Consider the following 16,878-nt stretch of genomic DNA (forward strand, 5'->3'; position numbering starts at 1 on the left):
GTGGGAAATAGCCTAGGTCAGCCAACCAGATCAAGGGCATATTTGCATATTCATAAGTCCTCCATGCTGGTTGGCTGCTTTTAAACAGCTCCTATTATCCCCAGCAGGGTTAGGTCTGTCAGATGGTGCATTGATTGCCTTGAGAAGGGGAAGGAGGCCTTCTTCACCCAGCCACAGCATCACAAGCCCACCTGGAGAGAAGGAAGCAAGGAAATCAAAATCACTTCCTGGCCCTGGCTTTCTCTGCCCAAAGCTGGTGAGGATTAGACCTCTGCACTCCTAGGGATCTCCCTGAGGATTCTTCTTGGTGAGTAAGGCCATCCCTTTCTTTCACCATGCCAGAGTCCTTCATTATTGTTATTATAATAGAATATTTGTTATGAACGTTTCGATACTAACACATTGTTAATGGGTTTCCCCATTTGCCCATCTGTTTTTGTTGGTGGAAATACTTTCAAGTAAACTCTAGACAAGCAAGTGCTCTACCACTGAAATGTTTCACTCCTTAGTTCTTACCCCACAGACCTGAGGTACATTTCTAGAATCCTGAAGCTACCCTTTCATTAGCTCTAATACCAGTCTTTGGTGAGGGGGGGATGACTATTATCCTCGTTTCAAAATGGAACCAACAGAAAGTGTGGCTGAAGGGTAAAATGGCTGGGCTCCCAGTCCAGACAGACCAAATCATCTCTGATGTTCCTAAATAATAATAAGGCATTTGTGGCCACTTCATGGCCTTGGGTATATGGCTGAGCCTTGCACTCCTGCTTCCTCATCCAAAAAGTAAGCATGTTTGGAAGATCCCTAACACTAGGCTGTGATGTTTTCAGGCAAATGATAAAGGCCCTTCAAGCGGTTTTCACACAGCTCCATTTATTTGCATGGTCTGCCCTTCCTCCTTTTCCAAAAGCAGAATGATTAAAACTCTTTCATTTCATGAAATATAAATGATAGAATATTGTGATCTTCTGTAGACCTATTTTTGTACCCTTATTTGCAAAATAAAATGTCAGTATCCCTCCGCTTGGTCTATACTCCCTTCCCTTCCTCACACCTCTTCTTCCCTTTTCCTCTCTCTTCTCCTCTCCCTTCCCTTCCTTCTTCTTCCCTTCCCTTGATGCTGGAGATGGAGCCCATAGTCTTGTGCATAGGTAAGCACTGTACCACTGAGTTACTTACCTTCCCAGACTCAACTTTTTCTCTTTTATAATGGTTGAAGCCTAAAAGTCTGAGAGCCACTCACTATATTAAACACTCCTTGAGCCCCTACCAATGCTACACTTTGTTTTGTGGCTGTGAAGCTTCCAGATCCACTCTATGAGAACAACTGCAATAGATGGAGTCTCTATGCCTGGTGCTGGAAAGTACAGAGTCCTTGGCATAGATTTCCACTGAGACCTCACTTTATAGACGGAGAAACAAGTATGCAGAGAGGCAGTTAACTCGCGTGAGATCCAGAGAGAGCTAGCCATTCTGACATAGGTCTAGCTGCAACAGAGCATTCTACTCTAATTCACATTCACATTCTACACACAGTTCACTATTGCTTCACAGTCAATGGTGTCACATACCACCGGGGCTTCTGACTCTGTTGTCTGTGTCTATAGACAGGCACATGGCCTGGGCTTTTCTACCATCAGCCAGTGTAGTGGAGAGAGCTTCTCAGGGTTGTACCAGAAACGGATGAGGTAGCCTTTGGCAGGCTAGAAACAATGCAGAGGGGCTTCTTCTCTGAGAGAAGGAAACAGAGAGATGTGATTGTCTAAGAAAACACCTTAATATAGCATAAAAATATTGTAGGACTTTGAGACATGCTATTCAAACCAACCCTGTGTTGGCAGCTGGTATTTGGGTGGCAAGCCAGTTAATATTGTGGGTAAAACAAAGCTGGATTCATTTATAAATGTTATTGAGGAGCCCTGGTTCTGAGTCACCAATGGCGGGCCCTGAGGTCCAAAGACATCTGCGTAGGCTGAGATATTTTCCTCCATACAGATTTGGGAGTGGTATCTCCCAAGGCACAAGCTGGTCCAACTAAAATATAACAGAATCTAGAAAACAAATCCCTGCAGTGACAAGCCCTACATTTTCCCAACAAGAACTTGAAGGAGCTGGGCACCAGTGGCTCATGCCTGTAATCCTAGCTATTCAGGAGGCTGAAATCTGAGGATTGAGGTCCAAAGGCAGCCCAGGCAGGAAAGGCTGTGAAACTCTTATCTCCAACAACTCTCTCTCTCTCTCTCTCTCTTTCTCTCTCTCTCTCTCTCTCTCTCTCACACACACACACACACACACACTTCCAGAAGTGGAGCTGTGCTCAAGTGGTAGAGAACTAACTAGTCTTGAGCAAAACAAGCTCAGGGACAGTGGGGGTCCTGAATTCAAGCCCAAGGACTGGAAAAAAAGAACCTGAAGGAACTTTAGCAAATAGCAATAAGCCTTCATACATAAATCTAGATTGAACATCGGTGACAGCACTGAGAGTCTCAGGTTTTACAGGGTATCAGTCCGTTAAGAACGTCCATAGGCCACCATGCTTTATGGATTGGTTCCCTGGTGCCCAGGCTGCAGTGTGCTGATGCCTAAGAGTGTACATACGCCAAAGCAGAGGCACAGTCTGTGAGAGGCTGCTCTCTCCCCCAGTGGCCCCATACCCCGTGGGTAGCCCTTCCCCTTTACCTCACTTGGACAGAGCTTCAGAAAATTCCCAGGGCATCTCAGGGAAGGGTGCAGAGTCATAGGGAGAAAGGCTGTCATGTTCCTAGGAGGTAGTAGACTCTGGCTGCCCTTTTTGGCTCCTGCCCACAATTCCAATGCTTCAGGGGAGAATACAACTTCTTTCTTCTATTTGGCATTCACTGTCAGCCTCATTACACTAGCTAGAAAATCCTATACACTACTTTGCTGCTTTCTCACAAGCTCAGTATTCTGCATTTATGTTCGTAACTAATTTGCTATAAGTTAGAGGATTTTTTATGCTGGTACCAAGGAATGTGTACATGGAAAGGAAGAATCAATGAGAGAACAGGTTGTTGCTTTTTGTGTGTTCCAGTACCAGAGTTTGAACTCAGGGCCTGAGTGCTGTCCCTTAGTTTGTTTTTTTTCCCCCTCAAAGCTGGTACTCTGAGCTACAGATCCACCTCTGGCTTTTATTGGCTAATTGGAGGTAAAAGTCTCATGGATTTTCCTGCCCAGGCTGGCTTCCAGTTATGATCCTCAGACCAGCCTCCTGAATAGTTAGGATTTACGCATGAGCCACCGGTACCTGGCAATGATTTTATTTTTTAAGAGCAATTTTATGTTCACAGTAAAAGTCGATGTAAAGTACAGAGAGTTCTCATGTGTTCTCTGGCCCCAACACATAGCCTCCTACAGAAATGCAATTTTTTTTTGTGTGTGTGTGTCGTGGGGCCTAAACTCTGGGCCTGGGTGCTGTCCCTCAGCTCTTCAGCTCAAGGCGAGCACTCTACCACTTGAGCTACAGCGCCACTTCCAGTTTTCTGGTGGTTTATTGGAGATAGGAGTCTCACAGTCTCTCCTGCCCGGGCTGGCTTTGAACCGTGATCCTCAGATCTCATCCTCCTGAGTAGCTAGGATTACAGGCGTGAGCCACCAGCGCCCAGCCAGAAATGCAAATTTTTAATAAGCAAAGGCAATGGTTGTGCTTTCAACTACAAAACATATCCATTGGTGATATGGGAAATATAGAAAAGTAAAAATTAGAAAAGACAGTAAAACCAGAAAAGTTTGCTAGAGTCTATCTCAAAAATAACCAGCAAAACTAAGTGTTGGCTGGGTACCACTGGCTCACATCTCTAACCCTAGCTACTCAGGAAGCTGAGATCTGAAGATCATGGTTTGAAGCCAGCCAGTGCAGAAAAGTCCATGAGACTCATCTCCAATTACCCACCAAAAAGCTAGAAGTAGATCTGTGGCTCAAGTGGTAGAGTGCTAGCCTTGAGCAGGAAAGCTAAGGGACAACTCCCAAGCCCTAAATTCAAGCCTTTATGAGCAGTGTGCGTGCGCACACGCGCGCACGCACGCACTCGCACACACACACACACACACACACAGTTAAAAGACAGTACCTAGGCCCTGAGTACAAGCCCCCATTAAAAAACAGGGTTGGAGTTCAAATGGTAGAATGCCAACTAAGTAAACTGAGCATGTGTAATGTCCTGAGGTCATGTGTAATGCCCTGGTACTTGACAAGAAAAAAATTAAAGAAATATATAGGATAGCTAGGCATAGTGCATACCTGTAATCCAGGAACTCAGTAGGTAGAGGCAGGAATCAAGGAATCAAGGCTAGCCTGGGGTATATAGAGAGCCCTGAAAAGGAAAAACGGAATGAAGGAAGGAGGGAGGGAGAGAGAGAGAGAGAGAAAGAAAGAAAGAAAGAAAGAAAGAAAGAAAGAAAGAAAGAAAGAAAGAAAGAAAGAAAGAAAGAAAGGAGGGAGGGAGGGAGGGAGAGAGGGAGAGAGGGAGGCAGGCAGGCAGAGCGGAGGGAGGAATGGAGGAAGGGAGGAAGGAAGGAAGAAGGAAGGAAATACAAGTACCCAAAGATATATGTGGTAATTTTGTTTTATTTTGTTTTACCAGTCCTGGGGCTTGAACTCAGGGCCTAGGCATTGTCCCTGAGCTGCTTCTGCTCAAGGCTAGCACTCTACCACTTGAGCTACAGTGCCACTTCCAGCTTTTTCTGTTTATGTGGTACTGCGGAATCGAACCCAGGGCTTTATGCATCTTTATGCATGCTAGGCAAGTACTTGACCACTAAGCCATGTTTCCAGCCCGTATGTGGTAATGTTGACCCTGATGTCATTTGTAACAATAATAGATAGCAACAGAAATTATTACATGCCAGGATTTATTCTAAAAACATGGGGTGTTAACTCAGTGAAGCCTTGAAGCAACCCTCAGTAACAGTAGGTATTATGGGACTTTTCATTTTATGGCTGAGAAGACTGAGATAGAAAGAGATCACAATGCCAATTGAGGGTTCAGAAGTCCACACATCCAGCCTCCATGCCATAATTGTTTACACTACAGTGATAGTGAACAGAGGGAAAAAATGTCAAAGGAGACTTTAATTTTTTAAATCAATAAAAGCTCATATAAACACAAAACAAGCGAGCAAGAACTTAAAAATAGATCTGGCCTGTCAATACAATGGACAAACTGTTGAGGATTTACACCATTGTCATGAAAGAGAAAAAAAAGAGCACGATAGAATGATGTATCTGTAATGCCATTTTAAAAGTTACACAATTATAAGCTAGGCACTGGTGGTTCACACCTGTAAACCTAGCAACTCAGAAAGCTGAGATCTAAGGATTGTGGTTCAAAGCCAGCCCAAACAGGAACATCCATGAGACTCTTATCTCCAATTAACTACCAAAAAAATTAGAAGAGGAACTGTAGCTCACGTGGTAGAGTGCTAGCCTCAAGCAAAAAAACAAAAACAACAACAACAAAAAAAAAACCAAAAAGCAAAAAGCAAAAAACCTCAGGGATAGTGCCCAGGCCCTCAGCTCAAGACCCAAGACTGACACACACACACAAAATTACATAATCATGAGAGTTAGATAACTGTTTCTACCCACAGAAAAAATAGTTTTTGGGGAAAAAAAGATGTACACTAAATGTCAACCATCCTTATACAATTAATATAAGCTTATAAAAACTGTTAACCATTTTTTTTCAGGAAACCAGCATTATGGGTGTATTTTTCCCATCTCATTCCATTCTATATATTTGGGGAGTAAAATGATTCTGCATTCCTTTTAGAATCTCAGAGAAGCGATCAAGCTATGTTTAAAGGATCATGACCATTGCTGCTCCTGGCAGAACACAAGAGTGCTGGCTAGTTAATTTTCAGACAGAAAGCCTGGCTGCCACTTCATGCAAGCTCTCGCAGATAAGGCTCTGGGCAGTGGGCTGACCTCAACACAGAGGCTTCCTGTTTCTCAGGAGCCCAGACACACAGTGTCCATGATTGTGCTACAGACATAGGAGGAAATGTCTCTGGGCACCCGATCACATTGGATTTTGGCTGGATTTCCAGTTTGTGGCCTAGACACTTGTATTCATTATTACTTCATTAAACACACTGGCCCTGTCTCTTTCCCTAGAACTTCTTCCGTCTGGACTCATAGACTATATAGACCCTTGGTAACTAACCCACAAGGAGATTTGGCAAAGGTGGTGATTTTATGCTCTTCTAATCTACCTGTGTGCCCGTCTGTATTGATTTTGTTTCATGCACAAGGATCTGTGCTTTTCTGTGCTTCATCTGTAGTGATGTACAAGCATCCTTTTGGGTCCTGATCAGCTTGCCTGGGAAATGGTTAGAAATTCAGAATCTTAGTTAGGTGCTGGTGGCTTATGCCTCTAATCCTAGCTACTCAGGAGGCTGAGTTCTGAGGACCATGGTATTCGGAATCTTTGCTCCCATCCAGATCTGCTGAACTGACACGAATTTCTTTGCCCTTTTTACTGAAAAACAAAAAACAAAAACACTCCACAACTCCAGGTCACAGGTACTATTTTCTTCCTGTCTCTAATTTTAGGAGCCCAGAGGGTTTGTAGACTCTGGCATCTGAATGTCCTGCATCTTTCTTTCTCTTTGGTGACCACTTCTCAACCTTCTTAGTGCAGACGAAGAAAGGTTCATGAAGGCCTTGGGCTCCTTCACAGAGCTCTGAGCAAGCGCCTGGGAATCCAGCCCATGGATCTAACCCCCATCTTGTTTTCTCCTCAGGCCTGTTTGTTATCTGGCAGAACCCTGCATGGCAGGTGAGAGAAGCCCATCTTCCCAAGAGCTGGGAGGAGACTCCCCCTTTCCCTGGGCTCAGCTCCCCAGCTCTAGCCTTGCTGACCCTGACTGGCTTGGGGATGAGCACATCCGGGCAAAGAAGGCCAGGGTGGAGACCATCGTCCGAGGCATGTGTGTGTCCCCCAACCCTCTGGTACCAGGCAATGGCCAAACCAGGAACAGTCCATGTTGTCCAGAGAAGTTTCGAGAGCGGAAGAGGAAGCAGAGCCTTCCTATCCAGCAAGGTCCCTTGAGGCCAGGCTCTGCCCAGGACCAGGGTATGAGGATGGGGAGTCCCCGAGTGAAAGAACAGCTGCACCTACTGAAGCAACAGCTCCGACATCTGCAAGAGCACATCGTGCAAGCTGCCAAGCCCAGGGCCCAAGCTCGGGGCCTAGGAGGCACCTTGAGTGCACCCCAGAAGAATGGCTGCAGCTCTAGCTCCTGGGCAGCTGGCAGTGACCAGCACCAGGGATCCAACAAGTACTTCTGTGGAGCAGAGACACGCAAGGTAGCTGATGATGGACACCAGTCTGAGAAGCCCAGGTGTCTTCCTTCCACAGCCCAGGCTTTGCTGGAGATTCTGAGGAAGGAAGTGATCAGCGTGGTAGCCCAGGCTGTGGATTCAGTGTTCCAAAGGGTGCTAATGGATCTTCCAGACAACCTGCCCCAGCAAAGCATCAGCTTCCATAGGCCAGTAGCAGAGAGTAGAAGTGAGCATTCACCTCCTGGAGGAGGTGACTATAAAGATCCACTTGCTCCAGCATCTTTTCCCAGAAGGGTCCAGGCACAAGCTGGCATCCCTTTAGAGAACTCATCACTGACCAAGCCTCTAGATTCTCCTAAATACCCTATCTCTCCAGGAAAGGTCCCCAAACCCTATCAGGGTTCCCCAGCCAACTGTCCCTTCACTGTGCCTTCCTATATCCAGGAAAATCAGGTTTATAATGGCTATTGGAGCCATGGTCGTCTCCAAGATTCATCTTCCCAAAGTCTCCCATCCCCAGAGTCTTCTCTGCGTCCTTTGGTTTTGAACCAGCCCCACCTCTCCCTGCCTTTTATGGCAGCCCATCTGGAGAGCCAACTCCTTCCTCCCTCAGTGAAGAGAGAGCAGAGTGGCCGGCAAGCTGTCACCGACGTACTTCCTTTCTCTTCCATTCACATATCCTTTATTGGTCACTGAAATTCTTGTGGTCACTGCCTAGAGAAACAGGAAAACTAGAAGTTGAGGAGGAGGTGGGGACAAATATCATACTGCACAGGAAATAACTTTACCTTCTAATGGTTTGTTGGTTATTATTTATTTATGGTTTTACTCTGATCAAACTCAGAGCCTCTCACCGGTAAGCACTCTACCACTTGAGTCACACCCTCAGTTATTTAGCTTTTCAGTTTTATGTTTTTACCAGAATCAGACTTAAATTATGCTCCTCCTACCTGTACCTGATTAGCTGATGATTCACCACATCTGGCCTTTCCACTCTTCTTTTTTATATATAATTTTTTTATTGTGATTAAGTGGTTACACAAATTTCACAGTATTGTGGGATAGTGATACTTAAAGTCACAAACACAAACCTTCTTAATGTTACTTCTTCACCTTCCTTTCTTGTTTTTCACAGCCTGTTGACTACCTGACCAAATAGAAACCACATGCCAGGATTTCATGATGTAGTGAAAGTATATTTATTTCTATGACTCATCAGATTCTGCCATGACTGACTTGTTCATTTGGGTCAGAAAGGGTTTTGTTTGCTTTTATTTTTATTTATGTGTTTATTTTTGGTGCCTGTCCTAGGGCTTGAACAGCTCAGGGACAGTGCCCAGGCCCAGAGTTCAAGCCCATAGACTAACCAAAAAAAAAAAAAAAATATATATATATATATATATATGTATATATGGCGGTGGGGATAAGATAGCTGCTTAAGCCTAGTACCCATATTTCACCAGCTCCTGACTTGGGTTGCTTTTAAACTCAAATAAGCTTCCAAAATTATCTTAGACCCTAGGGATGGAAGAGCCCTATAATTTGGCTGCGAGCTACCCATACTGCTGGGTAGAGGGGGTGAATGACTTCATCTGAGGTGTGGCTGCCCCAACCTCATGACTCTGTAGATAAAAGGCTTGTGGGGCCTAGATAATTCGTGGGGAAGACATGAGGAACTGGGAACTTCTGGATCAAAAGAATAGTTTTTCCTAAGAGACTAGATCCAGAAAAAGCAATTGAAAGGAGTTAGAAGGCTTCCATTTAAGGATTAATTTCCAAGCTTCAGCGGCAGAGGCTGGACGCTGGGGGCTAGAAACAAGTAGGTGTAGACCACTACCCTAGGAAACCTTAGAGGCCCAGTCTGTGCTGCAGCAGTCTGCATCTTACTGAATCTTCTTCCCAACCCTCAGGCAGACACCACTGTCCTATAAAACAATGTTTCTCAGAATAACTCTTGGAATATTATTAGTTGATGAGCTAGAAGAAAATGTAGTATAGGCAAATACAGGTGTTTGGTTTTTCTTTTTTACTGTGCAACTTCTTGGAGCCCTTAATATGATCTAAGAGGAGAATGGAGGAGCCTTAAACTTGTGTGACCCAAAACCCCTCTTCCAACCAGCATCTAACAGGATGATGTTCCTGAGAACATGTGGACGTTGCTTTTGTTTTATTGAGCTTTGCTCATGCTGCTGCTATTTCTCATGAGCCCTGTCTCCAGGGTGGTGTCTGGAGTCTGCATGTGGGAACAATTCTGTCCTCCGCATGGCCTGGACAGAGAGGAATAGGGTGGAGTCTGCTCACTGCAACCAGAGTAGGTCCTCCAGACCTAAGTGCTTTGAGTGCCCTCTGCTGGTGTCGTGTTAGCAATGCACTAAATCCCAGGCTTCCCTGGAAGGCAATGAGCTAAGAACAGTAAGAATAATTCATTAAAGTAGGGCTCTGGTGGCTTGCACCTGTAATCCTAGCTATGCAGAAGGCTGAGATCTGAGGATTGCGATTCAAATACAGTCTGGGAAGGAAAGTCCATGACACTCTTAGCTCCAATAAAACACAAAGAAAAAGCATTCTGCTGTGGTTCAAGTGGCAGAGCACTAGCCTTGAGGAGAAGCAGCTCAGGGACAATGCCAAGGCCCTGAGTTCAAGCCCCAGGACTGGCAAATAATAATAATAATTCACTGGCCACCACCACCACTTGGCAGTAGGAATCTTCTAGGAGGTAGAGACCAGCATTGATTTGCAGTTACCTTCCTGAGTTTTTGGTAAGAGATTGCTGATTAGACTCTGTTGAAGTCAGATAATAGGAACCTACTTAAGAACTCAGTCCTGCTGGGCACCAGTGGCTTACACCTGTAATCCAAGCTACTCAGATCTAAGGATTGCAATTCAAAGCCAGCCCAGGCAGGACAGTTTGTGAGACTTTTACTCAAAGATAACTACCAGAAAACCAGAAGTGGTGTTGTGGTTCAGAGTGGAAGAGCACTAACCTTGAGCAAAAAAACGACTCAGAGACAGTGCCCAGACCCTGAGTTCAAACCCCATGACTAACAAAAACAAAACTCGAAGTCTCTGAGCTGGTGCTGGGTGGCTCATGCCTACAATGTTTGATACTTTGGAGGCTGAGACCTGAGAAACATAGTTAAAAGCCATCTGGAGCAGGAAAGTGTGTGAGACTCTTATCCCTAATTTTGGGCACAAAGCTAGAAGTAGAGCAGTGGGCAAAAGTGGTAGAGTGCTAACCTTGAGTGAAAACGCCAAGGGACAGTGTTCAGGCCCTGATTTCAAGCCCCAGTGGAGACAGACAGACAGACACACACACATACATATACACACAAACACAACTCAGTCCCCAAATACCAGTACAGCCCAGCAGAACCTGGGGCAACAGATGAAGAGATGCCGAGGCAGTGATATCTCAGAATATGGTTTATTAAATAATTAATACTCAATGACCACCATGAGGCAACAAATGAGTTTAATTGACAGATAATGTTAAGCTGAAGTTGTTCCCCCAGCCCCCACTTTGTATGTTCAAATTATCCCAGGACAAAATTAAGAGAGTTACAGGAAAATAGACAAAAAGGCACATTCCAAAGGGTAGATGACCAAAAACAAAAACACAGAAAAACAAAAACAAAAAATCCGAGGAAGTATTTAAGCAGTTTTAGTAAGGGATCTAGGAATTTCCACACTAAGATAAATACACTGTCTTTTGATAGGAATGAATGGAAAAGATCAAACACTCATAATCCTGTGTCTTTGGACTTAGGATAAAAATAATCCAATCATTCATGGCATCATTCATGCTTCCAGCACACCATCAACCCTCCTGCAGCTAGTCACCATCCCCACAAGCCTCTAGGGTTCCTACACCCAAATGTGTGCTGCTGTTTGCTCAGCACCTACATGTGCCAAACCCTGCCTGGGCCCAGAGAGTTTCGGGAGGCTTAGAGGTCCATCCTAAGGTAGACCTAGATGAGGCTTAAGAAGGCCAATAATGGGGCTGGGAAGGTGGCTCAGTGGTAAAGTGCTTGCCTTGCATGCATGAGGCCCTGGATTTGATTCCTCATCACCACATAAGCAAAAAGAAAAAAGCTGGAAGTGGCGCTGTGGCTCAAGTGGTACAGTGCTAGCCTTGAGCTGAAGAGCTGAGGGACAGCACCAGGCCCAGAGTTCAGGCCCCATGACCGGACTGCCAATAAGGCAGGAGGGGGCAGGAAATTTCCCTGCAGCATGCTGGGTAGCTAGGTCAGCTGTAATCACAGTTAGTGGGTTTGGTTTATCATACTGAGGAGTCACAGGCCTGTTGCCCGATTTTATTCTGTGGGGAACTTATCACCAGCCTGTGGACTGTCCCTGGGAATGCTAAGTGTTCTTGTGAGGGTCTTTGTGGGGCGGGGGGGTGTCACACCACGGCATTCCTGCTTTGTTAAAAGAATATAAATTCCATATATGGGTATGGATAAGGCTGACCATCTACTCATTCCTTCAACCAACACACATTTATTGACCCACTATTATATGCCTAGCATTGAGATAGGCACATGGTACACAAAGATGAAAAGATATGCCCTTCGGGAGCTAACAGTCTAAATGGAGCAACCACACATACAATAAAAGCTCTAGGAAAGTTGTTGCTACAACAGAAGCTTGAAAAGGAGTCTTGGGCGTCCTAGGTGAAGAAGGCCTGATTTAGCAAGGAAAGATCCCACAGGGGATGGAGCTTCTGAGTTGGAGTTTGACAGATGAACATTCTCCCAGGTAGATGGGGGTCACGGGGCACAGAGTGGGTGGTGGATGTAGCACAGAGTTTCAGTTTCCGGCCATGCAGGTGTATCATGTGTGGCAGTACTCAGGCTGGCTAGATGCTTGCAAAGGCAATTAGAATGACAGCCAGAGTGGAGACCATGTTTTACAGATGAGAAAGTTGAGGTAGAGGGGAGGTTAAAAACAAAAACCAAAACCTCCTCATTCTTGGGGTTTCAAAATGGTTTGCCTAGGATACAGGCACCATCTTCCCCATCCCATCCTAAAGGGGTACAAAGTATAGCAAGCTGGATTTGGTATCATACATGACATATGATATGTAATCTCTCACATGTGGGGCTTGAACTCTGCGCCTGGGCGCTGTCACTGAGCTCTTCAGCTCAAGGCAAGTGCTCTACCATTTAAGGCACAGTGCCACTTCTGGTTTTCTGGTACTTAATTGGAGATATGAGTCTCATGGACTTTCCTGCCTGAGCTGGCTTTGAACTGAGCTCCTCAGATCTCAGCCTCCTGAGTAGTAGCTAGGATTACAAGTGTGAGCCACCGGCATCCAGCTCTTGGGAGTTTTAACTGCAGCACGGCTTCTAGTTAGAAAAATGGAGCAGCTCTCCATTCACCCAGAAAAAAATAAAAATAAATAAAACAGAACCTAGAAGGAACAGAACACTCACCATTGGGATCATCTGGTAAGCATTATTTGATAGTTTTTTTTTAATTGGCTTATCTGGGAGGGGATTTCACTTTACAGTTGTTAACATGGTGTTCCAATCACTTTACCCCCTCTGCCAGACTTGCTGCCTTCTTCCCTCTAGGAAACAGTATCCCCAACAGATTTCCTTGTTCTGTTTTCAGAGTTGCAAATACTCTAAACTTGTGTTCTAAAGTGTTATTTTTCCTTGACACTGAGACAAATCCAGGAAGGCTTAAACCCTGGTCACCTGAAGAAGGCCAAACTAATGTTTTTCTATACGCGGTATCCCAGCTCCAACCTCCTGAAGGCTTATTTCCCTGATGTTCAGGTAAAGACTCCTTAAGTTTCTGCCTCTTACTAGTAAAATTCCCAAGTGTCAGCATAAGGCTGGTCCTGGGTCTTTCAAGCTCCTCTCATAGAGCTGATAGAACCCATGCAATTTTCAGTGCTGAGACTGTGCAGATAATCATGAATAATTATGAATAGATTTGCGGTAGGAAATTTGGGTATTTGAACTTTTAGGCTTTTCGAGCAATAGGTAGTTCCAGAAAAACATGGAAGGTGAGGTAGGAAGAAAATTGCTATGAAGTGGAATTTTTGGCCTAGTTTTTTTTTTAATTTAATTTTATTTGTGAACATACTGTACAGAGGGATTACAATCACATGGGCAGGATAATGCGTACATTTCTTACCAAGCATTGCAGCCTCCTCCTTTGGTTTACTCTTCACATCCCTTCCCAGCCTCCCCCCTCCCCCCAAACCCAACCCCCCCCCCCCCCCCCCCCCCCCCCCCCCCCGCACCAACGTTGTAAAGCTCGTTTTGGACATGACAACTTGTACTTCTCATTGTTGCAACAGGTCCACCTGTATCCTTAAACAACTGGTTTTTCCCCATCTCCTCCACAAGTTATGCTGACATCAAATATAGTGAAAGCAGGGGTTATACTGTGGGGGAGGGTGGCCTAGTTTTTTATCCCCTGGGAACCTTATGAAAAAAAGAGGGAGTATTATATAAGTATTATATAAGAGTATAAGTAATATAAACAATACATATTTTGGCTGTGGTCCACAATCAAAATCTGCATACAGATCAAGTGTGACAATAGGGAAAAATCACACTGATTGTCAGACCCAAACCTTGCTAGAGATCTTGTGGTCTCTAGCCTTCATGATTGGCTAAGAACTGTTAATACTTTAGATCTATCCGTTAAGATTTTCAGGCCTTTTCTCCACATACAGTAGCTTTGTTGATCAAATTCTTATTAGATTTCCCATTTATTCTGTAAAGTCAATTGGCCAATAAACTTCTCCCTCACCATACTGTTACACCTTCCCTTGGCATTTAGCCAGGCTGAAGGTTCTGGAGCTTGACCCTAGGTCCTCTCAAAGTTGTATTTAGACATCATGAAAAGATTTTCATGGGTGAAAACCTTCATAAATCTAACACCAAAATTATTTGCTAATGGGCATTAGAGTTCATTCTGGTTTTTTTTTTTTAAGCTCAACTATGTAGACTTGGCAAACAGCTGTGGATTGTTTTTCCAATAGAGGCCCATTAGTGTTGGTTGAAGCCATCCATATTCACCCCACAAGGAACTTGGTACTGGTAGTTCTGATTCTGAGCTCCACAGAGTAAATGTCTGATTTGATGGATCCTTTGTTTGCACAGTTCAACCGCTGCATTACTTCTCAGATGATCAAGTGGTTCAGCAACTTTCGTGAGTTTTATTACATCCAAACGGAAAAATTTGCTCGGCAAGCAATTTCAGATGGTGTCACAAATCCCAAAATGCTGGTGGTTCTCCGTGATTCAGAACTTTTCCGAGCTCTAAATATGCACTATAACAAGGGAAATGACTTGGAGGTAAGACAATGCACTGGGTCCTATGTTTCTGAGATACATCTTCTCCCTGTAGGATTGGTGGTTTTTTTTTTTTAAGACCCCCTGGACTGGAAATGTGTATTATTGAGAGTGCTTGCCTAGCATGCATGAAACCCAGGGTTCAAAACCTCAGTACCACATAAACAGAAGATGCTGGAAGTAGCCCTATGGCTAAAGTGCTAGCCTTAAGCAAAAGAAGTTCACAGACAGTGCCCAGGCCCTGAGTTCAAGCCCCAGGACTGGCAAACAACAACAGCAGCAGCAGCAACAACAAAACAAAGAGATCTCCTGTTTGTTCTTAAACCAGTGAGAATCATGGTGGCCTGCACAAAGATGACAATTTCAACATCTTCTCTCAGCCAACAGGTAGATAGAAACAAATACAGTTGTCCTTCCTGAGATCTGCCAGGTGTTTTACTATTCTAGACTTTTTACTCTGTTGTCAGGCTACAGAACTTGTAGATCTCAATGTCTTGCTTCACTTCAGGGCCAGGAGGCTGTGGACTCAATGCTGAGTTCAGGTGCAGTACCTACTCTTGACCTAGGTTTTCTCACTTGGCTCTTAATCTGTATTCTCAATTTTATTTGTGAGCCATCCATGGCCATTCACCTTAAATTATGAAAACAGTGATGCTCAAGGTTTCTCAGCTCCTTAGGATCTCTATGAAGACAACCTGTTAACACCTTAAAGGTGAAATATCAATAAAGGGTGAGCCTAAGGTGGGATAGGTGTGAATTCCTTTTGGGAGCTATGGACAGCCTCTTGAGTGGCTGGCAGCTGTTAGTCTGGCTTCTTATTCTGCAGGTGCCATACGTATCTGGTCAAAGACTCCATTTCTCCCTTGCCTTCCCACTTGGCTGTGATCACGAGTAGTTTACAGATACCTCCAAGACTGTAAGATCTACTGGCCTCTACTGGTAGAATTCCCAGCCAGAAGTTTTGGAAACCTAAACCTCCTGTGGGGAGGAGAGCATTGCCAGGGCAGTGTGGTATGGTATCCCTGACACATCTTTCCATGTGGGATGGTCACTTGGCAGGCAATGGTGGCAAGCTCCTAGCTAAGCTGCATTGATAGGGCCTGTGGGGACACTCTCCCTTACTATGGTGCCAGTCCTGGAGATGGGTGTCCAGGGACAGCCCTCCTCTCCCCAGCTGGCTTTGGAAGTGGAAATGCAAGCCCTTGAGATCCTGCCTTAAAGGATGGTAGTTGAAGCTTGCGGGTATTCCTTCCCTCAGCAGGTCTAAGCAAAAGAGGTTGGAAAGACCTCGTTAGCGGAACGAGCTCCTCCTACAAAGAGAATGTTTGTAACAGACTTGTTCCTGGGGCCACCTCACTAGAACCATCATTTTAAGGTTGTGCCTGGCAAGGAGGAAAGGGTTTCCTAAGGCTTTAGAACCATGAGCCCTGTGGGGCAGGGATGCTCTTAGCACACTTGCCAGGAAGCAGGCAACTTCTACCAGTGGGCTCTCTCTGGTACCAGTGCTTCCCGCCTCACGTCTTCTATTCCTTGGGGGTCTCTTGGGGGATGCAGGTCCCGGACTGCTTCTTGGAAATCACCGGCTTGACATTACAGGAGTTCTTCAGGGCTGTCATTGCAGGGAAAGACTCAGATCCTTCCTGGAAGAAACCCATTTACAAAATTATTTCCAAACTGGACAGTGACATCCCAGAGATATTCAAATCTCCCAGCTATCCCCAGGAACTGTTTCAAAATTAGGATAAAAGAAAATGAGTGGCCTTAAATGGCAGTTTAACTGGAGAAGGGGCACAAGGACTCCCCCACCTCAGTAGGCACCATTACCAGTGTGATCACGTAGCTCCTTTGCCAGAATCATTATTAACTACAGTTGGCATATTGGCAGTACATTGAGTTTGGAATCAGAAGGCTTGAATCTCAATTCCACAGTTGCTGGGAACTTCCTGATGTCTCTCCATCTGTAAAATGAGGTTCTAAGGACTGCAGGATAAAATGTCCTGAAGTCTTCTGTGCCATGGGACACACAATGCTAGCCTCTCCCCTTTCTCTAGCCTTCAGATGTTATCATTTTTTTTTTACAAATATAGCTGTTTCTTTTCAGTTATCTATTGAGCTCTATTTGTAGATAGTCTAACATTATCTTTATGCTTTCACCCTGAAAAGCAGCTATTATCCTAATTTTTAAAATGGCCAAAAAGGCGGCTTTTTTTTTTTTAATTTTAACTGTGAAGCAACTCCTCAAAGGCTGAGGCCAGGCCA

The 16,878-nt window shown here is 44.8% G+C and overlaps 1 protein-coding gene across 1 annotated transcript; it reads left to right on the forward strand.

Moving 5' to 3' along the window:
• Positions 1 to 619: 619 nt before the first annotated feature.
• On the forward strand, positions 620 to 16,359 carry Prox2 (prospero homeobox 2). Its single transcript, XM_013013515.1, has 5 exons — positions 620 to 648; positions 6,763 to 7,978; positions 12,979 to 13,086; positions 14,428 to 14,622; positions 16,174 to 16,359. Exons 1-5 carry the CDS (start codon positions 620 to 622, stop codon positions 16,357 to 16,359), a joined length of 1,734 nt encoding a protein of 577 aa, XP_012868969.1.
• Positions 16,360 to 16,878: the final 519 nt, after the last annotated feature.

This window comes from Dipodomys ordii, unplaced genomic scaffold, assembly GCF_000151885.1.
Source record: "Dipodomys ordii isolate 6190 unplaced genomic scaffold, Dord_2.0 Scaffold2, whole genome shotgun sequence".
Taxonomy (NCBI): Eukaryota; Metazoa; Chordata; class Mammalia; order Rodentia; family Heteromyidae; genus Dipodomys; species Dipodomys ordii.

Excerpts from the sequence above, each read along its gene's own strand:
- Prox2 (XM_013013515.1), top strand. The coding sequence starts at position 620 with ATGGAACCAACAGAAAGTGTGGCTGAAGG. Across the intron at positions 7,979-12,978 it reads TTCCTTTCTCTTCCATTCAC|ATCCAGGAAGGCTTAAACCC; the intron begins ATATCCTTTATT and ends ACACTGAGACAA. Across the intron at positions 13,087-14,427 it reads CTTATTTCCCTGATGTTCAG|TTCAACCGCTGCATTACTTC; the intron begins GTAAAGACTCCT and ends TTGTTTGCACAG.